Source organism: Pipistrellus hanaki (genome assembly GCF_964339955.1).
Source record: "Pipistrellus hanaki genome assembly, chromosome: 2".
NCBI classification, from domain to species: domain Eukaryota; kingdom Metazoa; phylum Chordata; class Mammalia; order Chiroptera; family Vespertilionidae; genus Pipistrellus; species Pipistrellus hanaki.
In genome coordinates, this window is record NC_140504.1 from 179,093,719 (window position 1) to 179,119,246 (window position 25,528).

At 45.4% G+C, this 25,528-nt stretch overlaps 2 protein-coding genes across 12 annotated transcripts in view; both read left to right on the forward strand.

The window, feature by feature from the left end:
• The window catches only part of ZMYM6 (zinc finger MYM-type containing 6), a 38,158-nt gene extending 35,207 nt beyond the window's left edge, over positions 1-2,951 (forward strand). For 8 of the 11 annotated variants that reach the window (XM_084871979.1, XM_084871980.1, XM_084871975.1 and 5 more), the window contains one exon: positions 973-2,951. In XM_084871979.1, coding sequence (XP_084728105.1) covers positions 973-2,825 — 1,853 coding nt within the window. In that variant the 3' untranslated portion in view covers positions 2,826-2,951. The remainder of the gene's footprint in view (positions 1-972) is intronic. The other 3 variants (XM_084871986.1, XM_084871982.1, XM_084871985.1) reach the window with 1 other exon arrangement.
• A 3,111-nt stretch (positions 2,952-6,062) lies between these two features.
• On the forward strand, positions 6,063-12,696 carry TMEM35B (transmembrane protein 35B). The gene is made up of 3 exons (XM_084874355.1): positions 6,063-6,251; positions 8,197-8,377; positions 9,357-12,696. The coding sequence occupies exons 1-3, from the start codon at positions 6,144-6,146 to the stop codon at positions 9,524-9,526; spliced, it is 459 nt and encodes a 152-aa protein (XP_084730481.1). The 5' UTR covers positions 6,063-6,143; the 3' UTR covers positions 9,527-12,696.
• Positions 12,697-25,528: the final 12,832 nt, after the last annotated feature.

Genomic DNA, 25,528 nt, shown 5'->3' on the forward strand with positions numbered 1-25,528 from the left:
AGGAATTGAGCCCCTGATTGGGGCCAATGCTCTAACCAATGAGAAATACCAGTCAGGGCAAAAGCTATCATAGTTTTTTTTTTTTTTTTTTAATTTATTTATTGATTAAGGTTTTACATATTTGTCCTCATTCCCCCATTACCTTCCCAATGTTTTTTTTTTTTTTTTTACATATGTTGCAGAATTGCCCTTCTGAAAAGCACATCAATTTACGCTCCAACTTTCAGTGTTTTGAGAGCATTAATTTCTCTGCACCTTACTAACATAGAGTATTAAAACTACTAATTAACCCCTCCCCTCTCCCCCCAACTTTAATTTGGAAAAAATTCAGGAAGATTGAAAATATAGCACAATAAACACCAATATACTCTTCATCTAGATTTACCAAATGTTAAGTTTTTGCAACATTTCTTTTCTCTTCTCCCCCCCCCACAAGTTTTTAAAAAGTGAAGTAATTTATCCTTTTTAAAAAAATATATATATTTTATTGATTTTTTACAGAGAGGAAGAGAGAGGGACAGAGAGTTAGAAACATCGATGAGAGAGAGTCACCGATCAGCTGCCTCCTGCATACCATCTACTGGGGATATGCCCACAACCAAGGCACATGCCCCTGACCGGAATCGAACCTGGGATCTTTCAGTTCGCAGACTGACGCTCTATCCATTGAGCCAAACCGGTTCGGCAGTAATTTATTCTTAATATGATGTATTCTGTGGACTTCAACCCTGATTCCAGTTATCTATTGAATAGATAGAATTTCTTGTTCATGTAACCACAGCTTACAGTTTCACTTTAGTCAGTGACCAAGCTTTGGACAAAGGAGAAATTCTGTTTTCAATGGCATCATGGAAGTATTATGTTTTGTGTTTAAGCTTTAGTATATTCCTTTGATAAGTAGTAAAAAAAAGTATAAACTTTAATATGTATGAGGAAAACATCAATAACATAGCTTATTCTTGAATATAACAGAAATTCAAATATTTCATTCAGATTTACCTATGCCTAATGGGAAGAATGATGTGGAACTTGATTCTCCACCTGCAAAGAAAAAAAAAATAGATATTTTTCAGACTTACGATGTAGAATATTTAAAAGTTGGTTTTATTATCTATCCTGGATCAAAAGAAAGTTCACCACGGCCTCAGTGTGTCATTTGTGGAGAAATCTTACCTGCTGAACACATGAAGCCAGCAATTCTTTCTCATCACTTAAAGACAAAACATTCAGAATTGGAAAACAAACCAGTAGGTTTTTTTGAACAAAAATCTCTTGAAATGGAATATCAGAATAGTTCTTTTAAAAAGTGTTTATTAGTTGAAAAGTCACTCGTGAAAGCTTCTTATTTAATTGCTTTCCAAATTGCTGCCAGCAAGAAGCCATTCTCCATTGCTGAGGAGTTAATTAAACCATACTTAGTAGAAATGTGTTCAGAAGTTTGGGGTTCAAGTGCTGGAGACAAAATGAAAACCATTCCTCTTTCTAATAATATGATCGGACACAGGATTGATGAACTGTCTGCAGATGTTGAAGAACAGCTGATTCAAAAAGTCAGAGAGTCAAAGTGGTTTGCCCTTCAGATAGATGAGTCTTCAGAAATCTCAAATACCACCCTTCTTTTGTGCTATATTCGTTTCATTGATAATGATTGTAGTGATATAAAAGAAGAATTATTATGTTGTATTGAAATGCCTTCTAAAATAACTGGTGTTGAACTATTTGAACTAATAAATAAATATATTCAGAGTAAATCTCTGAATTGGAAATATTGTGTTGGTCTCTGTACAGATGGAGCTGCAAGCATGACTGGCAGGTATTCTGGTTTAAAGGAAAAAATTCACGAAGTTGCCATGAATACACTGGCATTTACACATTGTTTTATTCACCGTGAACATTTAGCAGCAGAAAAATTGTCTCCATGCTTACATAAAATTCTTTTGCAGTCAGCACAAATTTTAAGTTTTATAAAGAGCAATGCCTTGAATTCACGGATGTTAACAATTTTGTGTGAAGAGATGGGTTCTGACTATGTGAATTTACCACTTCCTGCTGAAATACGATGGATATCAAGAGGGAGAATTTTAACAAGGCTATTTGAATTACGACATGAAATTGAAATTTTTTTAAATCAGCAGCATTCCTATTTGGCCAAGTATTTTCTTGATGAGGAATGGGTGGCAAGGCTGGCCTATTTATCAGATATTTTTTCACTTATAAATGAACTAAATTTAAGCCTCCAAGGAAGTATGACTACACTCTTCAATTTGTATAATAAAATGGACGTACTTAAAGAAAAGTTAAAAATGTGGCTGAAGCGCATACAAGAGAATGATTATGACATGTTTCCTTCATTTTCCGAATTCTCCAACTCATCCAGCTTAAATATGAGAAGCATTTCAAGCACTGTTTTTGAGCACCTGGAAGGACTTTATCAAACGTTCAGTGACTGTTATCCACCAGAAGAAGACTTGCGCCTGGGCAATTTGTGGATAATTAATCCTTTCATGTATCATCGAAACAGTAATCTCGAGGACTTGGAAGAAGAAAAACTAGCACAGTTATCTTCAGATTTAGAATTAAAATCAGTATTTAAATCAATGTCTGTAACTCAGTTTTGGATAAAAGCAAAGACAGGTTACCCAGAACTCCATGAAAGGGCAATGAAATTTTTATTGCCTTTTTCAAATACTTACTTATGTGATGCTACCTTTTCAGCTTTGACTGAGTCAAAACAAAGAAATCTGTTGGTTTCTGGTCCTGCCCTAAGACTTGCAGTCACATCGTTAATTCCAAGGATAGAAAAATTAGTAAAGGAGAAAGAATAGTAAATGTGTATATTGCTTATCAAATTCTATAACTTTGTGTTAATTTTTGTATGGGATAAGTATCCTAAAATATAATTTCCTAATGTGCTTATGTGTTTTCAGTGATTAAATGTTTGAATAATTTTACTTTTTGTTGAGGAATTTAATCATTACACATTTATACATAATTGCATATCATTTTATTGACTGATCAAATAATTGGGATTAATGACAAAGATGTAGGTAGTGAAAGGTCCAATTTATAATGTAATAAATAGCACACCTGGATGTTGAAATTGCTTGGCATTTAGAAGCACGTGGGATGTGTTTGTCTTCAGCCAGCCTGCCTCCTACTATAGCAGGTTGTGGTAGGTAGAAAAAAAAGATCCAAGCAGCTTAATGAACAGGAAATGAAAGCAGCAGAATTTGAGACCCCTGTAGGGGGAGGGCCTATCTGGCCCACTAGACCAGGGTTTGGCAAGCTTTTTTCATAAAGGGCCAGATAGTGATTTTTTTGTTCGTTTTGTTAATCTTCACCTAAGGATATTTTTTTCATTGCTTTTCAGAGAGAGTGGAAAGGAGGGAGAGAGAAATGGGGGAAAAGAGAGAAGCATTGATGTGAGAGAGATACAGATTAGTTCCTCCCACACTCAGCCGTTCGATGGTTCAACCGGTAACTACGATGTGTACTGACCACCAGGGGCAGACGCTCAGCACATAGGCATGGAAACATGGAACAGACTGAATCTCACAGGGAAGGAGGGATCTGGAAGGGCGAGAAGAGATTAACCAAAATCTTATTAGAGGCCTGGTGCACGGATTCATGCACTGGTCTGGTCCCTCAGCCTGGTCTGTGGGGACCTGGCTGAAACTGGCAGTTCGACATCCCTGAGGGGTCCTGGATTGTGAGAGGGCGCAGGCCAGGCCAAGGGACCCCACCGGTGCATAGCACCCGGCCTCTAGTATAAACAAATAAACTGTTAGTTGGTGGAGGAGGAGGGAGTAAAAAATACATCCCATTCAACTGACCGAATTTGGCCCAGTTTGCCCATCCAGGTCTAGACATATTTCCAGGTAAAAGTCAGATGTGCCAGGAGTGGCCTGTAGAGATTTGTTTTGTGAAAACCTCTCTCACAGCCGTAAGTATGAATAGCGAACTGCATCAGATGTTAGACTTTGGTCCTTGAGTTCGACTAAGAAAATAATTCAGAGCTAGGGAATTCGAATACAAGTGCAAGTTTGGTGAGAAAGTCACAGGGGTAGAAGTGAGCTGTGGAAGAAGTGAGCCGACCAGCTGCGTGGTGCCTGGAAGTAAGTTATGGAGGCCAAACAAGGGCCCTTGGAGCATAGGAGAAAGAGACAAAAGACGCCTGGAGGATGGAGAAGGGGGGGAAGGGGTGCGTGTGTGTGTGACACAGAGATGGGGGGAGGGGAGAAAGGCTAGAGAAGAGAGAATAGGAGTATGAGCACCATCATGTGCTGGGCTTTCCTCTTTTTTTTTTTTTTTTTAAAAAAATATTTTATTGATTTTTTACAGAGAGGAAGGGAGAGAAATAGCTAGAAACGTCGATGACGACCAGCTGTCTCTTGCACACCCCCTACTGGGGATGTGCCCGCAACCAAGGTACATGCCCTTGCCCGGAATCAAACCCAGGACCTTTCAGTCCGCAGACCGACGCTCTACCACTGAGCCAAACCGGTTTCGGCTGGGCTTTCCTCATAATGGCTTTTATCTCGTGGTCTCGGGAGGATCTCTAGCGCAGTGTTTCCCAACCTTCTCTCATGATGAGAATCACCTGGTGGAGTTGTTAAACCACAGATTCCTGAATCCCAACTAAGAAGTGCTAAACTAGAATTTTTGAGAACATATAGGTAAAATTGCATACCTAACTTAGTGCTCTGTATATAACATCTGTGTTAGAGCACTAGTTAAGTATACAATTTTACCTATATGTTCCCAAAAATTCTAGTTTAGCACTTCTTAGTTGGGATTCAGGAATCTGTGTTTTAACAGCTCCACCAGGTGATTCTCATCATGAGAGAAGGTTGGGAAACACTGGCTCTAGCGTATTCATAGATTTTCCTGGTGTGGCTCCTCAGGGTTGTGGTCTCCACTGATTGATTGGGGCCAACGCAGGGAGGGGATCATTAGTCATTGCAGCTGGTCCTGATGTCCGCATGGTGTTGCCTGCCTGGCCTTGCTGCTCTTCTGGGCCTGGAGCTGAAACACAACTGAGGCCTAGATGTTATTTATTGTAGTTTGACCAAAACTCTCTCTGTGGTCAACACACCTGAGGCTTTGTTCATATTTTATGTTGTTCAGAGCCTCATTGTTCGGAGGCCTTAATGCTTAAGGGAGTGGTCATGCAAGGGAGTCAAATGAGGCTATTGTCCGGCCCCCCGCACCCTTTCCTCCTTGTTCTCCTCTAAGGAGATGTACCATGGGATTAGTGACATGTCAGGGGAGAGTTCGAACTGCACGCCAGTGATATGAAAGGTCAGGGGTCTAAACCGCATGACCCGAGATACGCGAGGGGAGGTGAGGTCACCCTGGGAGTGAGTTCCCAGGTCAGCCTGTTGCTAGGGACCTAGGGCTTTCCACCCTGGTGACCTGTACCTGGCCCGTTTCTACTCTGCTCCTGCCTAACTGCCCAGAGTATCACAAGGATCTGAATTTTCAAACACCTTTTTTTACATTTTGATTTCAGCTGGGAGAAATTAGAAGCTATGTTTCAAGCAAAGATACAAAAGAGCAATTAATTTTATGACTCGTTAACTGATTTATTATTAATAATTTCATAAATTACTTCTCAAATAACTTTTTGAGCTCATACATGTGCCAGGCATTGTGCTAGGCCTATCACAGACTCCGGGGGACCGATGCAGCACTATTCCTACTTCCAGAAGCAGATACTGCGGCGCGCCCGCCCGGGATAGGTGACAGCTCAGATCTCTAAGGGCAGGAATGAGGCCCTGGTCTTCTGCATCCCGACTAACTGTGCTCTCCTGCAAGCCACTTCCAGATCCACTGTTTAACTCCACTCTGTTCGGGTTGACTGGGAGACACAGTTCTCCTAAATTCAATCGGGCTCCTAGAGTCAGTTAGGAGCCAGCGGTCTTGAGACGAAAGGCCAGGTCCATCGGCCCTACCGGCCCCCACTCCCTCGCCCCCAACCCAGTCCCGGGACAAAAGAGAGTGGCAGCCCTCCTGGAAGAGGAGGGAAGGGAAGCCTAGCGCGTCCTCCAGCCCCGGGCAGGAGGAAGTGGATCGGAGGCCGGGGCGGGCTTGGCGCCGGGCCGGACTGGGCGCGTGAGCCCGCCCTCGGAGGACCTGCGGCCATGGCGCTGCTGGTGGCCGCGCTGCGGGTCCTGCTGGGCGGCTTCTTCGCGCTCACGGGGGCGGCCAAGCTCTCGGAGCAGATCTCGGCTTCTGCGGCGCAGCAGATGGTGAGAGCGCGGCGTGGGCAGCGGGCGGGTGGGCCCAGCGGTTACCCCGGCGCCCGGTGCGCCCCGCCCCCGCCCGCCCGCCCCTGGCCCCGCCGCCCGCCCCTGGCCCCGCCGCCCGCCTGCCTTCGGGCCAGAGGGCGCTAGAGCCTGGGGAAGAGCCTCCGAACGTCGGCGGGGACGTTGATGCCCCGTGGGGAGTGTCCTTAGACGGGAGGGTCGGGAAGGCCCCTTCCAGAGGAGCATGGGTGGCCCCAGCGAATCCGGACCCCCGGGGAGGAAGATGGGGTGGAAAAGAAACACAGCTTCTTTCTTGCTCGAGTTCTTGGGAGCTTCGGGAGGCAGGGTTTATTAATCCCCATTTGGCAGGATAGGAAACCCGCCCTGAAGGTGAAGTGTAAAGGTTACACACACACACACACACACACACACACACACACTCTCTCTCTCTCTCTCTCTCTCTCTCTCTCTGTTTCTCTCTCTCTTAAAAACATATATTTTATTGATTTTTTTACAGAGAGAAAGGGATAGGGATAGTTAGAAACATCAATCAGCTGCCTCCTGCACACCTCCTGGGGATGTGCCCGCAACCAAGGTATATGCCCTTGACCGGAATTGAACCTGGGACCTTTCAGTCCACAGGCCAACGCTCTATCCACTGAGCCAAACCGGTTAGGCCAAAGGTTACACTCTCTTAACTTAGAATCCAGAGAGCTCTTTTCTGGAGGATGGGCCCTGGGAGGGAGGCCTAGGAGTCGCCCTTAGGCCTGCTGTCTAGTTCTCTACTGGGGAAAGCTTTCCTGTTCTCATGCTCACCAATCCCCCAAGCCTTTGTGTGTGTGTGTGTGTGTGTGTGTGTGTGTGTGTGTGTGGCATTCCCAAGGCCGTGGCACTAGATGAAAAAGCCCAAGCCTTGCTTCCTCTCCCTCATATTAAAGTTTATTCCCCAGTAGTGAGCAGGACTCATTAGGGAGGTAGAGAAATCAGAATTAAACAAGGGGGGAGAGGAGAAAGGACTCAGCCGGGTTGCCTCCATGGATGGAAATGGAGAGAGCAGCACATGGCGGGTCTGGGGAGTGTTTTTGAGGGGAGGAACAGGAAAGGGTTGGGCCCAGGGCTGAACAGGAAGGGGTAGGTTCCAGGGCACTTCAGCACACGCTGATTGGTGGTTCAATGTCTTGGGGATGTCTCTGTGGCAGATGCCAGTAATGTCATAACTCCGCCCACCAGTTGGGGGAGGCTTGGAGACCCTGGGAGCTTTCTCTCCCAAAACTGGGTTCCCCCCTTCTTTCCTGCCTTAAGGTGGTGGGTTTGGGCAGGTTCATTCCTAGAGCCAGACAGCGTAGGGCCTCCTTGCATCACTGAGCAGAAAAAGGCAGCCAGCCTGAGGATCAGGATGAAGTCATGTGGCCCCTCACGGAACCTGATTCAGCAAGATGAGTGGCTCTGAGCCCCTTCGACTCCCCTTGTGTCTATTGCAGTGGGATCCAGGCACCAGCACACGACGTAGAAAGTGGAATCTGTTTAATGAGCAACCATCTGCCCTTCCATCCTCTCTCCCAACTCCCAATAGTTGCTGCACAGGACCCGAAGAGAAGCCAGACCAGGCATAAAGAGATGTGGTGGCATTCCCAAGGCCTTGGCACTAGAGGAGAAGGCTCAGGCCTTGCTTCCTCTTCCTTTAATTTTTGGGGCTGGGCAGAGTCTAGTGAGAGACTCAGTCCATCTCGGCATCACCGTCCAGCCCTTCTCCCTGGAGCATGAAGCCCGTTTACTGATTGCAGAGCTCAGACCCCCCACCCCAGGGAGGCTCTCTCCTTCCCAGCTGGCCTCAGCCCTGGACCTGGTCTAGAGTAGGGGTAGTTGACGTAGGCACCAGATGCCCCGTCCCATGGCTGGGAAGGGGATCCTCGGCGAGTGGCTGACAGGCCTTCCCTGCCACCCCTAGAGAGTCCTGTTCGAGCAGTTTGCCGAGGTGTTCCCGCTGAAGGTGTTCGGCTACCAGCCAGATCCCATGAGCTACCAGGTGACGGTGGGCTGGCTGGAGCTGCTGGCTGGGTTGCTGCTGGCCCTGGGCCCACCGAAGCTGCAGGAGATCAGTAACTTTCTCTTGATCGTGCTCATGATGGGTAAGGGGCGCCCCCTGGGCAGGGGAAGGAGGAATTCCTGGGGAGGGTGATGGGAAGGCATGGCTGTTCCTCTGTTCCCCGTTACTATTGTTACTATTGCCCCTCCCCCCCTTTTTTTCTCTGGAACCAGGAGCACGTCCTGCTGTATTACAGTTTCCATGGTCTTCAGACTAGGGCAGGCGCTTCTCAAACGTAATCTACTGAAACACTAGGTCGACTAGACCTTCCGCCTCATCATTGCTGTTGGCTGTGTGATATTCCATCACAAGGATGTATTATAATGTAATCTAAAACCCCTCTGAGATGAGAGGACAGAGTAGCAGTTGCCACTTGACCCATGTGTCTGGCAGTTGGGAACCAAGAAGCTGAGCCCCCTGAACAGAAAGGCAGAGAATTTGCCTGGGACTAGAAGTCCTGGAGGGACCCCCTCATAGCAGCTCAGCTCACAGGAACTGCTGATGTACAAAGACAGCTGCTGCTTCTATACTGACACGCCGCCCCCCCCCCCCCCCCCCCCCCCCCCGGCTCCCCGGTCTTGTGTCACCATCGCTGCTGCCACCACTACCATCCTGCCCCCGGGCTTGCTTTCCATCGCGGGAGCTTCCCTCATTTTCAGATCTTTCTTTCACTTCCTCCACCAACCCCTGGGTCTCCTTCCCTCCAGTAGGATTAGGAAAGGAGTTGGAGCAGGGAGAATTTGTTCCCAAATGCCCATCTAGCCACCTTCCTGCCCTATTTGGCTGGATTGTTTCTGTTTCTTTCTTGCTCTCGGAAAGGGGTTCCATTGATTCAAAAGGCTTCTGATTCCTGGTCCTGCTTTTTCTGGAAGGCCCTGGAGACAAGCGCACCTAGTTTAGGATGTGTGCCCGGGGCGTGCTTACGGGGAGGACTTGAGCTGGGCAGCCTAGGCTGGAGAGCCCTGAGCTCCTGGATCTGTCGGGTGCCCAGGGAGCCTCAGAGACCTGACTTTCCATTCCAGGGTCCATCTTCACGTTGGTGTCTCTGAAGGAGTCACTGAACACCTGCATCCCGGCTGTCGTCTGCCTGGCGCTCCTGGTGCTGCTGGACATCTGCCAGTTCTTAGCCAGAACCGAGAAGGTGGACAGTCCCACAGGGAAGAAGATGCCAAGTTTAGCCAAGGGATCCTGAGAGTAGGGACCTCTTGCCTCTCGGTGCCATGTCACTGTCACAGAGGGACACGGAGTCAACCCCCTTGTTACCAACACAATATGTCCAGGATCAGAGCATGGCCACGTTGAAATAGACATCTTTTTTTTTTTTTTAAATATATTTTTATTGATTTTGTACAGAGAGGAAAGGAGAGAGACAGAGAGCTAGAAACATCGATGAGAGAGAGAGAGTCATCGATCAGCTGCCTCCTGCACACCCCCCACCAGGGATATGCCTGCAACCAAGGTACATGCCCTTGACCGGAATCGAACCCGGGACCTTTCAGTCCCCAAGCTGACGCTCTATCCATTGAGCCAAACTGGTTTCAGCAAATAGACATCTTGTCTACCTGGACCAACTTTCTCTCTGGGACATCAGCTGCTCTTTTTGATATTTCCTAGCATTCCTCTTGTCATGTGAAAATAAGCAGAAAAGAAATTTAGCCCACAATGTTAATGCCCCCAAATAACTATTTTCTATTCCATTGTTTAACTGTACTTTTCTATGCTTCTATACAGATTTTAAAAAAAACGAGCATGAGACCATATATACTATTTTATTACTGGCTTTTTATTTATTTCTTATTTATTATTTTTTCATATATTTTATTGATTTTTTTACAGAGAGGAAGGGAGAGGAACAGAGAGTTAGAAACATCAATGAGAGAGAAGCATAGATCAGCTGCCTCCTACACATCCCCCACCGGGGATGTGCCCACAACCAATGTACATGCCCTTGGCTGGAATCGAACCTGGGACCTCTCAGTCCACAGGTCGACGCTCCATCTACTGAGCCAAACCAGCTTCGGCTATTACTGGCTTTTTAAAGCTAATACACCATGTTTTACCTTGTTGTTCGTGGCTGGGTGTTGTGCCACGGTAAGGTTGTGCTGTGATGTATTTACTCAGACCCCCACGCAGGAACATGTAGATTGTTCCCAATCTTTTGCTATTGAAAACCTCAGCGAATCACCTCTGCACACCTGTTTTCTCTCCCTGGGGGTGTCCGTGCTGGTTCAACAGGCATGCACGTTTGTAAGGCTTTGGTCACTTACACCCTGAGCGTGGCAGAGTCCAAGTGCCTGCTTCTGCGTGTGCCCTTCCGAGCCTCACGAAGTGTGCCCTTCTCCATTTTTTATCTCGGGCACTTGAGCTCTGCGAAACTAACAAAGGACCTGAAACTGCCAGCCTCTGTGCTGAGGTGTGGCACTCAGTGCAGTGCTCCTGGGAACCTGCATGGAGGCAGGGGACAGTCAACTCCAAGGGGTGCTGCCTGACAAAGCAAGGCCGGAAGCCCGGGGTAAATCCCAAAGGTCCGAGGGAGTCAGAAGGATGTGTGTGTGTGTGTGTGTGTGTGTGGCCATGCTCAAGGAAAAGTGACCATGTTAGGGTACCTTCTGTCACATTACCAACCATTTTTACCACACAAGCACCCATCCACCCACCCACACACACACACACACACACACATTAGTGTACACACACTACATATATAGAGGTCAAAACAATAAGGAAGCTGTCACTCACATAAGAAGTCCAGAGGTAACATAGCTTCAATGTAGGCTGCTTTATGATGACATCAAATACTTTTTTTTTTTCTTTTCAACTTTTCACGCTGCTTTCAATTTATTGGCTACTGCCCTCAGGGATGCATAACAGTGGCAGCAGCTCCAGCATGGACACTTACACATGACACCCAAAGGTGAAAAGAAAGAGAAAAGCTCTCCTAGAAGACCCCTAGGTTTTCCCCTCACATCCCACTGTGAGATGTGAGAATCATGTCACATTTTCATTACGAGGCCCAACACTAGCAAGGAGAATGGACTTCCCACGGTGGCATTGAACTAGTTAAGATTTACCACTCTGGCCGGAACCGGTTTGGCTCAGTGGATAGAGCGTCGGCCTGCGGATTGAAAGGTCCCGGGTTCGATTCCGGGCAAGGACATGTACTTGGTTGTGGGCACATCCCCAGTAGGGGGTGTGCAAGAGGCAGCTGATCGATGATTCTCTCTCATCGATGTTTCTAACTCTCTCTCTCCCTCTCTCTTCCTCTCTGTGAATAAATCAATAATATATATATATATATAAAAGATTTACCACTCTGGTCAGCAAGGGAGGAGGCAGAAATGGTTTCTGTGGCTTACTAGCTTATTTGCAGAATATGTTTAATGGTGGTAAATACTTCTCAGCGTTGCCGGGGGGATTTAGTGGGTTGAAGTGTTTACAGTAGTTCCTGGCACATAATAAGTGTTCAGTAAATGCTATTATTAAACACTGGCTTGTTCTACAGATGAGAGAACGGACTCAGAAAGCTTAAGTGCCCATGTGTCAGATCTGAGACTAGAATTAAGGCCTGATTGACTCCAGAATGCACCATTTCCACTGCGCCAGCTGTCAAAGTCGGAAGTGGGCAGGCAGGGCACTCCCGCTCTCTTCAACTTGAGGGTACACGGGATGATCTGACCAATGTGATTAAGTCTGCCTTGCTTTCCAGAATTGCCCCTCTGCGTGAACATTTTGAGCCCATGAAAACAGAGCCTGGAGCCCCTAGAATCTGTGGCTCCCAGAATGCCACAGACAGGCTGTCTCTAGCCAGGACTTTGAGTAAAACCTCTCACTGCTGGCATAGGCTGAGGACTCCTGTTTACCAAGGCTTGACCTGTAAGCTGATTAGTTGCTAAGGGCCCTCACGCTTGGCTGTAGGAAAGGCAGGGCGTAGAGGAGTGGGCTGGCCAGCTGGTGAGGAGGAGCAATTAGGATTGACAGCAGCAGGAATATCTTGAGCTCCAGCTGTGGTTTGGGGGCACATTTCTTGGAGCTCCTCAGCCCAAGGAGAAGCCAGGCCCCAAGAAATGTGCCCCCCAAACCACAGCTGGAGCCTAGGTCAGGTAAGCACAAATGACATTCAGCTGCCAGGGCTTCTTTATGCTTTTCTATCTTCCTCCCTCTGTCCTCTCGTCATGGAATGACACTCCCTTCCCTTGGGGCCCTGGCCACACCCCACAAACCCAGCTCACAGCTGCCACAGATGGACCCAAGCCACTCCAGCTGTTGTGCCCAACCTTCATGTCATGTCCTAGGACGTCTGGGTGGAAGTGGATTCTGTTCTGTCTCAGATCCTTAAAGCCAGGTCTCAAGGGAGAGAGGGAGAGAGAGGAATAGCAAGAGGTAAGAGAGGCCTAATCTACTGGCAAGGGGAGGTTTGGGGTGGGGTGGGGGGGCACTTGGGGGCTAGAGCCATGGTGGACAGAGCTGAGAAAGAGAGAGAGAGAGAGAGAGAGAGAGAGAGAGAGAGAGAGAGAGAGCGCGCAAGAAAGGAATACTCTCGCTCAGGATCCCACAAAGGATTGGAACCTGAGAGAGTCCAAGCAAGAGGACAGATTTGGTACTGGAGGATCTGAGTTTTGAGACACCCTAGGAGTTTGTCTGTGTGTCCAAAATGGGAGCGGGACATGGGCTTGTGCACTTACCTGCCTTGGGGAGATGGGAGGAACACACCCAGATGTCTGTGTTGTTTTGTTTGCTGGGGGTGCCTGCGTCTCTCGCGCTGTGTGTGCCTGTGTGGGTGTACAGTTCTGTGTGCCGCCTGGAGGGAAGGGAGCTAATGGTTATGAAGTGTCTCCCCAGCGGCAGCCACAGTGCTCAGAGTTTTACTTATGTTTTCTCATAATCCTCCCAGCAGCACTGTGAGGTAGGTATTTTAATCTCCATTTTACAGCAGAAGAAGACAGGCTCTGTGAAGCTGAGTAATTTGCCCAAGGTCACATGGCAAATAAATGTGTGTATCTTGAATCTGCTTGATTCCAGGGCCTGTGTTCTTTTTGCTTTGCTGTCCAGTGATTTGAGTCAGATCCAGGACTTCTTTGTGGTCAAAAGCGAGGGGGTAGGAAACAGGCTGGAGTACCTGGCACAGAGCTGAAAAGGTACTGTGCAAGGTGCTCCAGGCAAGCCCAGGAGAGGACCTTCACCAAGGCAAGTCCAAGGTCACTATGCATAGGCTTGTCCTCTGGGTCAGTGTATCATAGTCTGGCCCTCCATGTATGCCCTGCTGGTGCCTCCACTGGTGCTTCCCACACTGGCTTGGGCCCTTCCCGGGTTCTCTATCTGCGAGCCTGGTTTCTTCGGGACTTCCAGTTGGCTCAGCCTCGCTTGGGCTGACCTCACATGCCTGTGCCCCCACATATCTGAACCATACTCCCTCTGTGAGGGGCACCTCCACCCGCCCAGTCACCAGGTTGGAAATTTCCAAGCTATCGGGGACATCTGCCTCTTATTTCCCACAGCTTGTCATCAAGCCCACTCACCTCCAAATAACTCTGGAGTCCATCCCTTTCTCTCTATTCCTCCCCCCTCCCCGCACCCCCCTCCCTCCCACCAGGTGGTGGCTGAGCTCAGTCCTCATCCCCACTCACTTGGGTTTCCTTGCTTCTAGTGTATCCTCCCAGCAAGGACTGAGGAAGAGGTGGACTGGGGTTGGGGAAAGTGTAGGCCTCTGCAGTGACCTCTCTGCCTCTCCCTAGCCCAAGGTCCAAGATGAACAGCAGTGTTGGGACCTGGTGTTGGCGGCTGCAACTCCCGGGATGGCCCTTCTTGCTTCATGGAGGTGCCCGTCGCTCACACCTTGGCACTGGGCCTGGGGCTGTCTTCCAACCCTGGCCGATGTGCTCTTCATGCTCACGCTGCCACTCTGGCTCACCTACTACCTGGGTGGTCTTTTATCTGTCCTCCTGCATGGCCATGGCTTTCGCCTGAACTCATCAGCATGTGCGGCTGCAGCCTGGACCCAGGGCGACCACTGGCCCCGCCCACGCTGCTGCCTGGCTGCTCCCCTCGCCCCAGTCTTCCTGCTGGTGCATGTGAGCCTGGTGCACCAGCGTGCGGCCAGGACCATGGTGCTGGGGCTTCTGTTCATCTTTGCCCTCTGCCTGGCACCCAACTACCTGCTGCTGGCTCCTTGGGTGGCCCAGCAGGAGGGTATCATGGCGCTTGATGTCCCACACACCTTTAGCCTGGAGCTGCTGAGCCTCAGCAGCTGGCTGGACCTGCTGATCTACTGCTCCTCTGTGCCCAGCTCCCCCCAGCACTCCTGGATGCTGAGCTGCCACTGGGAGCTGGGGGCGGAGGGATTGAAGGGGAAGCCTCTTCCTTGGCCGCCCTGCCTGCCTCACCCCCGCCACCCGCCCGCCCAGGGGAACTCTGGCCAGGCAAAGCTCTTTGGAAGAACCTAGATTTTTATTCTGATGCAACCACATACACTAGGCCCCCAGCTGGAGCACGGGCCTCCTCTGTAAGAAAGGGGATAGAACATTCTTTGGAACACGAGTGTTCCCTAGACTTTGCCAACTTTTGGATACAAAAAATATGCCATTTTTTAAAATCTCATGGGATGAAATTCAAGTTCTTAACATGGCCTGCAAGGTTCTGCCTGAGCTGGCTCCTGTGTCCCACCCGGCCTCAACACCTTCCACTTCTGCCCCCTCCAGCAGCTCAGTCACCTCTCAGTCCCTGCCACAGGCCAGTTTCCTGAGCTCCAAGGCCTTTGCACCTGATGGCCAGGAGTGATGTCCCTCCCTTTCCTTCACTGAGCTAACTCCTCCTCATTCTCATTTCATTAAAAGTAACTCTTATAGGCTTTCTTAACCAGCAACACACACACACAACTGGGTGAGATCCGATTACTCCTTCATAGCTCTTTTCATAATTGTAATCGAGCAATTAATTTGGTAATTCATTGGTTTTCATTCTCTCTTGCCAGAATGCATTTATGTTGATCCATAAGAAAGTGCTCCTTTTTGTAGACCCAAAAGGTTGAATATTGGCAATTTCATTTTTATCCAGTTTAACGTAATAAATTTCATGTTTACCTTCTTCATGGATGTCGCCCCTGTGCTCTCTACTGTAATACCTCAGTATACCAGATGAATTAAAGAAACCCGAATCATTCAGTTAAAATACTCCATGGCTCAGACATCCCAGTCTCTGGTAGATTTTCCTCAAGTGTTTCTGGGAGCCTCCAAGCACGGATGATCCGGATGCATTCCTGGCCAGTCCTGCTGATTGCTTCCTTCTGCTGTTGTTGGATACCTGCAGCTCTGTCATCACCTCCACTGTGCCAAGCCTCCTCTACCAAGACTTGATGGTAACCAAGTTGGAGATCCATTCCGTTGTTGGCTGGGACTGCAATCCGCCAGACTTGCTGCTTTTTGCTTTGGCTGAGCTGAGCCTCTGTCACTGGGTGCAGATCCCTGCCAATGGCTTTGGCCACCAGCGCTTTCCCCCGTAATGTGTTGATGACTCAGGAATTGGCTTCAGGTGCAGAAGGGAACCTCTACTCTCCTCAGTCATGTTATCAGGTCTCAGCAAGACTGCTTGGGTCTCAGAAAGTCAGAGCTTAATGAACGCCAGCAGCATGTTCTTGTTGCCAAGCTGGCTGGGAGGGTCCACCAATGAGCCGTCATGTCTTATTGACCTTCATCCCCTATTGCTGAATTTGCCTTCTGATGACAAACCTGATAAATGCCCTCTTTTCTATTTGGTAAATTAACTTTCATTGGTTTCTTTCTTTTCTTTAAAAAAAAATATATTTTATTTATTTTTTTTACAGAGAGAAAGAGAGAGGGATAGAGAGTTAGAAACATCGATGAGAGATGAGAGAGAGACATGGATCAGCTGCCTCTTGCATACCCCCTACTGGGTATGTGCCTGCAACCAAGGTACATGCCCTTGACCAGAATCGAACCTGGGACCTTTCAATCCGCAGGCTGACGCTCTATCCACTGAGCCAAACCAGTTTCGGCTTCATTGGTTTCTTGTCCCTTCTTTAAATTTTTTCCTTATGTTTTAATAGTGATACATATTCATGAAAATAAGTTCAAAGCAGTAGAGGAAAATGTAAAATATAAAATAAAGGTCCCCAGTGGTAGCCACTGTTCACAGCTTCTCTCTCTCTCTCTCTCTCTCTCTCTCTCTCTCTCTCTCTCTCTCTGTCTCTCTTTTTAAAATATTTTTATTGATATTTTACAGAGAGGAAGGGAGAGAGATAGAGAGCCAGAAACGTCGATGAGAGAGAAACATCCACCAGCTGCCTCTTGCACACCCCCTACTGGGGATGTGCCTGCAACCAATGTACATGCCCTTGACCGGAATCAAACCTGGGACCTTCAGTCCGCAGACCGACGCTCTACCACTGAGCCAAACCGGTTTCATCAGCAGCTTCTCTTTTTTTAAGTGTATATATTTTTATTGATTTCAGAGAGAAAGGGAGAGGGAGATAGAGAGATAGAAACATCCATGATGAGAGAGAAACGTTTATTGGCTGTTCCTGTATGCCTCCTACTGGGGCTCGAGCCTGCAACCAGGGCATGTGTCCTGACCGGGAATCAAACCATGACCTCCTGGATCATAGGTGGATGCTCAACCACAGAGCCACACTAGCCGGGCTGTTCACAGTTTCTTATGTGTATATTTCCAGATGTTTTCTATTCCAGTATGAATATACGTATAGTCAATTTTCTTTAAAAATTTGCAAATGGGGTATTACAAGTCTCTTCTGCACTTTTCTCAGTTACCATATCTTATGCATCTTTTTATATCAGCACATATAGATATCTACCTCATTCTTTTTAATACAGAATTTATTTTACTGAATTGTTTATTGTTGGGCATTTGTTTCTATTGTTTTACTGTAGTAAACAAAGATACAATGAATGTGCTTGTCCACAAATCTTTGCATACTTGAAAATCCATCGAATAAATTCCTAGCAATGCAATCGCTGTGTCAAGGAGCATGTGTGCACCCTTAAGTTGTTTTAATTACATCATCTAATTGCCTCCCAAAATGCCGCACCAATTACACACCCATCAACAACATGTTTCTGTTTTACATTTCCTCACCAGGACTGGGCATAGTCACCTGCATCCTTCCAGAATCTAGACTCCTGTCTGCAATCCAGCTGTGAGCAAGGTTAATTTGCTTCTTTTTCCTAGGAGGCTTCTCAGTCTGCTCCACATGTGTTTGAAACCTGGTGAGGCAGAAATGGGAAAAGAAAGGGTATCACCTAAGACCTCACACCGGCCAAATTTTAGCCTATCTTGCTTGCTGAAGGAATTAAACAAAAGTCCACATACTTACTGGTAATTGTTAGTTCTCTCTCCTTTCTTGAGAATTAGACCGGCTCGTTCCATGCAACGCGGACCAACATCTCACATCACAACCAGGAGGCAGCCTGGGCCCACACCGTGAATTCAGTCGCTCTGGTGGGATGAATTGCTCAGCCCCGGGGGCCATGCTGGGTCTCTGAGAAGTGATCTGGTGTCCACACGAGAGCCAGCTGAACCTCCGGAGGCTGAAGTTGATTCTGTCCAGATAAAAAACGATCCCCTCTGGCCTCATTTATCCCTGCAGTCTTGTACTATCTTGCTTTTGATGTGACTTTTTCCCTTAGTAAAATAGTCAGTTTCCTTTGGGAAATGTCTAACTTAGTCTTGTGTGTCTGACCTGGGGAAAAAAGAACTTGAGAGCCGATTGCCTTTGGGAGATCAGACACTGCAGAAAGAAAGCCTCTGTCTAGAGTTACAGTGTGTGGGAATCACCATCCTCCCCTGTCACTCAGGGGAGCAGGAAGCTGGGGTGGGGACCCAGAGGCAAGGAGCCCGAGGGAGAGAGAGAGCAGTCTGCTCTGTACTGTCAGTTACTTTGGATTCTTGGTCTCCTCACGTATTCCGAACCTTTAAGGATTTGATGTGAGACCCTCCCTTATGGAGAAAAGGGAGCCCATGTTGATCCTTGATTAGATATCAGACATGTCCTTTTCCCAAGATCCAGGGGAAACCCGTGTGCCAATTGTCTTCAGCAGCTATCAATGAATGTGATAGTGGTATCAATGTACCACCTCTTGCACATGCAATTTTAGAATGGCTAAGGTTTTTAAAAGTGACAACTTCAAGAATTGGTGAAGAGGTAGAGAAACTAGAAGTCTTGTACATTGTTTATGGGAGGATAAATTTATACAAATGTCTAGAAAACAATTTGGTAGCATACACTAAAACTAAATGAACATAAGCTGTATGACTGGCAACTTGGCTCCTGCGCGTATGTCCAAGAAAAAAACAAATGCTAATGTCCACTAAAAGACATGTATGTATTGATAGCATAGTCATAGCAGCATTTTCTATTATAGCTCTAAGTTAGAAGCAAATCAAATGTTCATCAATAGTAGAATGGGTGATAAATTATGGTATGGTTATATCTGGAATACTAAACAAAAATTAAAAATTAACTGCATGCAATAACATGGATGAATACATTTATAAAATTGAGCACAAGACCCAGACACAAACATGACACTATGTATGATTATGTTTTTATGTAAAGCACAGGCAAAACTACTATATGGTGATAGAATTCAGAACAGTGGTTATCTCTTGAGGGTTATTAAATGGAATAGTGCATAAGGGAGTCTTTATGGTGTCTCGTAAATGTTTATATCTTCCATCTGGGTGGCAATTACATATGTAACAATTCATGGATCTGCACACTTAAGATTTGTGTGATTTACTGGATATAAAGTATATCTGAATAAAAAAAGAAAACCTTGTACTTCTAATAACATGTATAGAACTAACGATGTAACAATTATTTTTGACTTCCATATTTTCCTCTGGCACTTCACATTATGTGTCACCAAAAAAATTGCTGGGAACATGGCAGAAGGGAAAGCACCAGGAATCAGTCTCCCCACCTAGATAATTACTCCAACATAATCTGTCTGCTGTAACTGTTTTGGAACTCTGGAAAGTGTTGAAGGTTTGCAACTTCCAGGGAAAACTTGGACAGTAAATTGCTGTTAGTTTTGGCCAGTTTCAGCCATGGGGCAGACAGCTGTGCACATGGACCTGAAGCAGCTAATGCACAGTGTGTGTGAGAGAGGGTGGGCAACAATGATCCTGTCCTCCAAATATAGGGCATCTGTGGAATGGTTGCTGCTACTGATCACAGAGGTGCAAACAAAAAGACGGGAAGCCATTGTTGCACCACCCCTATTGTTGAGAGACACACCCCCTCTGGCTGAAGTGACTTGCATTCTTCCCCCCCTTCATTTGTGTGCTTTCTCCCTTTGAGAACCAAATATTAAAATCTAGGACATTCAAAAGCAACTGTGTATATGAAGAAAATTAGAAAGTGGCCACGGTCCTTGGGTGGGTGGCTCTGTTGTTTGGAGCATCATCCTATACACCCAAAGGTTGCAGTTTGATTCCTGGTTAGAGTACATACCTAGGTTGCAGGTTCGATCCCTGTTGGGGTACATATGGAAGGCAACCAATCTCTGTTTCTTTCTCACATCGATATTTCTCCATCTCTCTCCCTTCCTCTCTCTTCAAATCAATAAAAAACATATCTTTGGATGAAAAGAAAAGAAAGTGGCCATAGCTACACAGGGACAGGCTCAGGAAGAACCTAAGAAGACATTACACTTCAGTCTGATCCTTGACACAAATACAGTGTAAAACAAACAAACAAACAAACAAACAACCCCAACTAACAAAAATGAGCAAACCCTGGGGAGTGTGGAATACTCTGATTTCCAGAGTTATCATTTTACTCATACTACTAGATTTAAATGTCTAGTGTTCAAACACCTCAAAGCATACAAAGAAACAGAAAAGTGTGGCCCATTCAAAGGAAGAAAAATAAGCAACCAGAAACTGATCCTGAAAAAGACCTAATGACAAACATACTAGACAAAGAGCTTAACTGTCTTAACTGTGCTCAAAGACTAAAGGAATATGTGGGAAAAGTCAAGAAAATAATGTATGAACAAATTGAAAATGTTGACAAAGAGTTAGAAAACCTAAAAAGAAACAAAGAATAAATAAATCCTAGAGATAAAAAGTATAATAAGTGAAATTAAAAATTCACTAGGGGGATTTGAAGGCAGATGTGAGCAAGTAGAAGAAAGTACAGAAAACTTGAAGATAGGACAATGGAACTTATTGTGGTTGAGAAACAACAACAAAAAGATGGAAAAAATTGGAACAGTGTCTCAGAGATCTGTGGAACCCTAGTAAGTGAACAAACATGCATCCTGGGAGTCTCAAAAGGAGAGAGAGAGAAATAGAGAGAGAAGAGAGAATATTTAAAGAAATCCTGGATGAAAACTTTCCAAATTTGATGAAATAAATAAACATCCAAGAAACTCAACAAATCCAAGTAGGATGAACTAAATAGACCCACACCAAGAAATATTATAATCAAACATTCAAAAGATGAAAAAGAGTATCTTGAAAGCAGCAAGAGAGAAGTAAATCATTACATACAAGTACTGTCAATAACATTATCAACGGATTTCTCATCAGAAAATTTAGAGGCCAGAAGAGAGCAGTCGATATATTCAAACTGCTAGAGAAAACATCACTGTCAACCAAAAATTCTTTATGGTCAAAACTGTCCTCAAAATGAGGAAGAGAAAAAAAAAAGTGAGGAAGAGATTAAGACATTCTTAGATAAATGAAAGTTGAGGTTGTTTGTAGCTCTTAGACTGCCCTGCAAGAAATGATAGGCAGTAACTTGAAGTTGAATGGAGAACTAAATATCTCAGTAAAGGTAAATACATGAGCAATTATAAGATCCAGCATTATTGTAACAATGGTTTGTAATGGTACCTTTTGTTTGTTTTTACATGATTTAAGAGACTAATACATTTAAAGAAGCAAAAGTCCCATTATCAATGTAAAGGCTGGGATTACTGTATCTTTGGCTTATGATTCCAAATCTTGTTTTCTACATAATTTAGAATACTAATGCACTTACTAGTTGATGTTTTTGGATATACAATGTATAAAAATATAATTTCATGACGTCAACAACTGAGAGGGTTGGGGACAGAGCTGTAAAGGAGCAGTTTTTGTATGTTATTAATGTTCAGCTAGTATAATTACAAATTAGCATGTTATAACTTTAGGGCGTTAAATGTAATCCCCATGGTAACCACAAAAAATACATCTAAATATACAGAAGAGAAAATAAAAAAGGAATCTAAATGTTTTGCTTATAAAAATCTACTAAATACAAAAGAAGACAGAAAAGTTTCTTGATAGTGGTAATTACTTTAAATATAAATAGGTTAAACTCTCCAGTCAAAAGACAGAGCTTGGTAAAATGGACAAAAACGAATGAGCCTGCCCTGTCTGGTATGCTCAGTGGTTAGAGCATTGGCCATCTCACCAAAGGGTTACAGGTTTGATTCCTGGTCAAGAGCATGTACCTGGATTGTAAGTTTGATCCCTGACCCCAGTTGGGAGGCAACAAATCAATGTGTCTCTTTCACATAGTCTCTCTCTCTCTCTCTCTCTCTCTCTCTCTCTCTCTCTCTCTCTCTCTCCTCTTTTCTCCCTCCCTCCATTCCTTCCACCGCCTCTCTCAAAAAACAATCCTCAGGTGAGGATTAACAAAGCAAAAATATTTAAAAATAAAACATAACAAAGCAAAATAAAAAAATAACACATGACCCAACCATATGCTGTCTATAAGACACAGACAGGCTGAAAATGAAAGGAGGAAAAAGATTTCTATGCAATGTTAACGATAGGAGCAGGAGTGGCTATATGAATATCAGAAAAAATAGATTTCAAATGCAAATGTACCCAAAAGCCCGAGCCCGTTTGACTCAGTGGATAGAGTGTTGGCCTGTGGACTGAAGGGTCCTGGTTTGGTTCTGGTCAAGGGCATGTACCTTGGTTGCAGGCTCCTCTCTGGCCTGGGCCTTGGTCAGGTCATGTACAGGAGGCAATCAATTGATGTGTTTCTCTCACGTCAATATTTCTCTGTCTTTCTCTCTCTCTTCCACTCTCTCTCTCTCTCTCTTTTTTTTTTTTAAAGTATGCAAGAGACAAAGAAGGACATTCTGTATTAATGAATTTTAATATAGCAATAAGATACTACCATTATAAAATTTTATGTGCCTAACGACAATCAAAATATATGAAGCAAAACCTGACAGAAATGAAGGGAGAAATAGATCGTTCCACAATAATAGTAAGGGACTTCAAGACCCCACTCTCAACAATGGATAGAACAACCAGATAGAAAATAAGTAAGGAAATAGGAGACAACACAATAAACCAACAGACTACCTAGACTAAAAGACATATAGAGAACACTACCCAACAGAAACAGCATACATATCTCTCTCAAATGAACGTAAGACATTTTCCAGGATAGACCAATGTTAGGCCACAAATTGTCTCTATAGGTTTACATAAATAGGTATCAACAAGGTATCTCTCTAACCAACAGGATGAGGTTAGAAAGGTAAAACTTGAAAATTAAAGAAAATTGTGAAAATTAAACAGTATGCTTTTAAACAAACAATAGATGGAAGAAAAATCACAAGAGAAATTAGAAAATACTTAGAGATGACTGAAAACAAAACATTCCCAAACTTATGAGACTTAGTGAAAGCAGTGCTAAGGGGAAAATGGATAGCTACAAATGCTTGCATTAAAAAAACAAGAAAGAGCCAAAACTGGTTTGGCTAAGTGGTAGAGCGTCGGTCTAGGGACTGAAAGGTCCCAGGTTCGATTCCGGTCTGGGGCATGTACTTTGGTTGTGGGCACATCCCCAGTAGAGGGTGTGCAAGAGGCAGCTGGTGGATGTTTCTCTCTTATCGACGTTTCTAGCTCTCTATCTCTCTCCTTTTCTCTCTGTAAAGAAAATCAATAAAATATATTAAAAAACAAACAAACAAAAAAAACACAAGAAAGATCTCAAATCCAAACTTATGAGACTCAGCCTGGCCTGCGGGATCGGGCCAAAACTGGCTCTCCAACATCCCCCAATGGGTCCTGGATTGTGAGAGGGTGCAGGCCAGGTTGAGGGACCCCAACGGTGCACGATCAGGACCGGGGAGGGACCATGAAGGGCTCCAGGGTGTGTCTGGCTTGTTTTGCTCTGTCTCAATTGGCTGGACCCCAGCAGCAAGCTAACCTACCTGTTGGAGTGTCTGCCCCCTGGTGGTCAGCACATGTCATAGTGACTGGTTGATCAGTGGACTGTCTGCACCCTGGTGGTCAGTGCACATCATAGCGAGTGGTTGAGAGGTCTTAGCATATTACACTTTGATTGGTTGAATAGACAACCGGATGACCAGACATTTAGCATATTAGGTTTTTATTTATAGGATTTTTTTTGTTATATTGCCCATTAAATGACTAGTCTCATTTTGAATTCTCCATCTCAGATAGTGATTATTTATTTTAAAATTTATCTTACATGTTTGTCCATTCTATCATCAAATTTCAAAATCATTCCTACAGAAAATACTTATTCCTTTCTGGAAATATTGTGGTTTTGTTGGCTAAATATCGAAAGCTAATATTCTTTTTTTTTTGCTGCGAAAGCTTTATTGTTTCATTTGGTACAATGCATGGGAGAGGGCTTCAAGGTGGTTAAAAGAATGGAGAGTAGTTTTGGGGAGAAGCTCAGGTAAAAGCCAGACACCAGGGGAATGCAGAGGGACCTCTCAAGGGCCATACTTCAAAGAGATACTTGCCCAGCCAGCCTGGCAGCAGGCAGCCCGCAGAGGTGAGTCAGGTGTTGCCCATCTTCTTGATGACTTTTACCTCCTGACCCTGGAAGTGGTTCTCCCGGAAGTCACAGAGCTGAGGGTCTGCGTGGGCCTGCAGCTCCACAGGCCTGGCTCAGGTTCCGCTCCAAGGCCAGGGCGGCTTCCAAGGTGTCCTGAGTTTTGGCCCAGTCATTCTGGAAGGGCTTCAGCACGTCCTGGGAGAGAATGCGGCCAGTGCGCTTGTTTTGCAACTCTAAGAGATGCTCAGCGCCCTCTACTTCTTCTCCACCCACGTGAGGAAGAAGTGGCCCAGGCACTTGAGAGCCACACCATCCTGGTCGAAATGGAAGCCCAGACAGAGGAGGTGGAGGAGGCCTGCAGAGCAGATGCAGGTTGCCAGGCGGTTGACCACAGCCTCCATCTTGGTGGAATAATTCTGACGAATTTGGGACCTCATAATTGTTTGACAATAGAGTTAAGGTAGATTTAAAAAACAAAAACAAAACCCAGAGTGTTGGCTGGGCCTGGAGGTGGTTCTGAAGGTGGTAACTGAATAAGATGCAGGAGAGTGGCTGGAGGCTGGAAGAAGGGGTGTCCTTCGATCTGTTCTGTCCAAACACTGTTGAAGCCAGATCCGGGACCACTGAGGGCGCTGCCAATAATATTCTTTTAGGAATATTTGGCCAATGTCCTATATCAAAATTCATATTTATTTAGTACTATCAACAGTACTGTGGTTTTAAAAGCCTTTTTAAAAGAATAGTCTTTAAATATATATAATATAAATATATGTATATTGATTTCAGAGAGAAAGGAAGAGGGAGAGAGATGAAAAACATCAATGATGAGAGAGAATCATTGACTGGCTGCCTCCTGCACACCCCAGACTGGGGATCAAGCCTGCAACCAGGGAATGTGTCCTGACTGGGAATCGAACCGTGACCTCCTGGATCATAGGTTGATGCTCAACGACTAAGCCACACCAGTTGGGCTTTTAAGCCCTGTTTTGAGACATAATTGCTTGATGTAATTTTAACAGCTCTAGATCCAGAGAAACAGAGGCATAAATATACTCTTTAATAACTTGTGGTGTGTGTGTATGTGTTTGTGTGTGATACCCAAGGCTCTCCAAAGTACAGGGAGCAGACGGTAGGGTAGTGAAGACCTGGGTGGGGGTGGATAGGGGCTGGGAAGGGCGGGTAAAGGGGAAGGAAATGGGAGATATCTGTAATATTATCAACAATTTTAAAAAAATATTAAAACACAACAACAAAGTATAGGGACCAGAGATAGGCCCCCTTTGATCCAATTTAAGAAAATTACCAGCTGAACCCATCTGGTTTCTTTCCTAACACCTGTTCTGTAGTAAGAAATTGTAACTCTCCCAATATTGAGAACAGTTTTCACTTAAAATATTA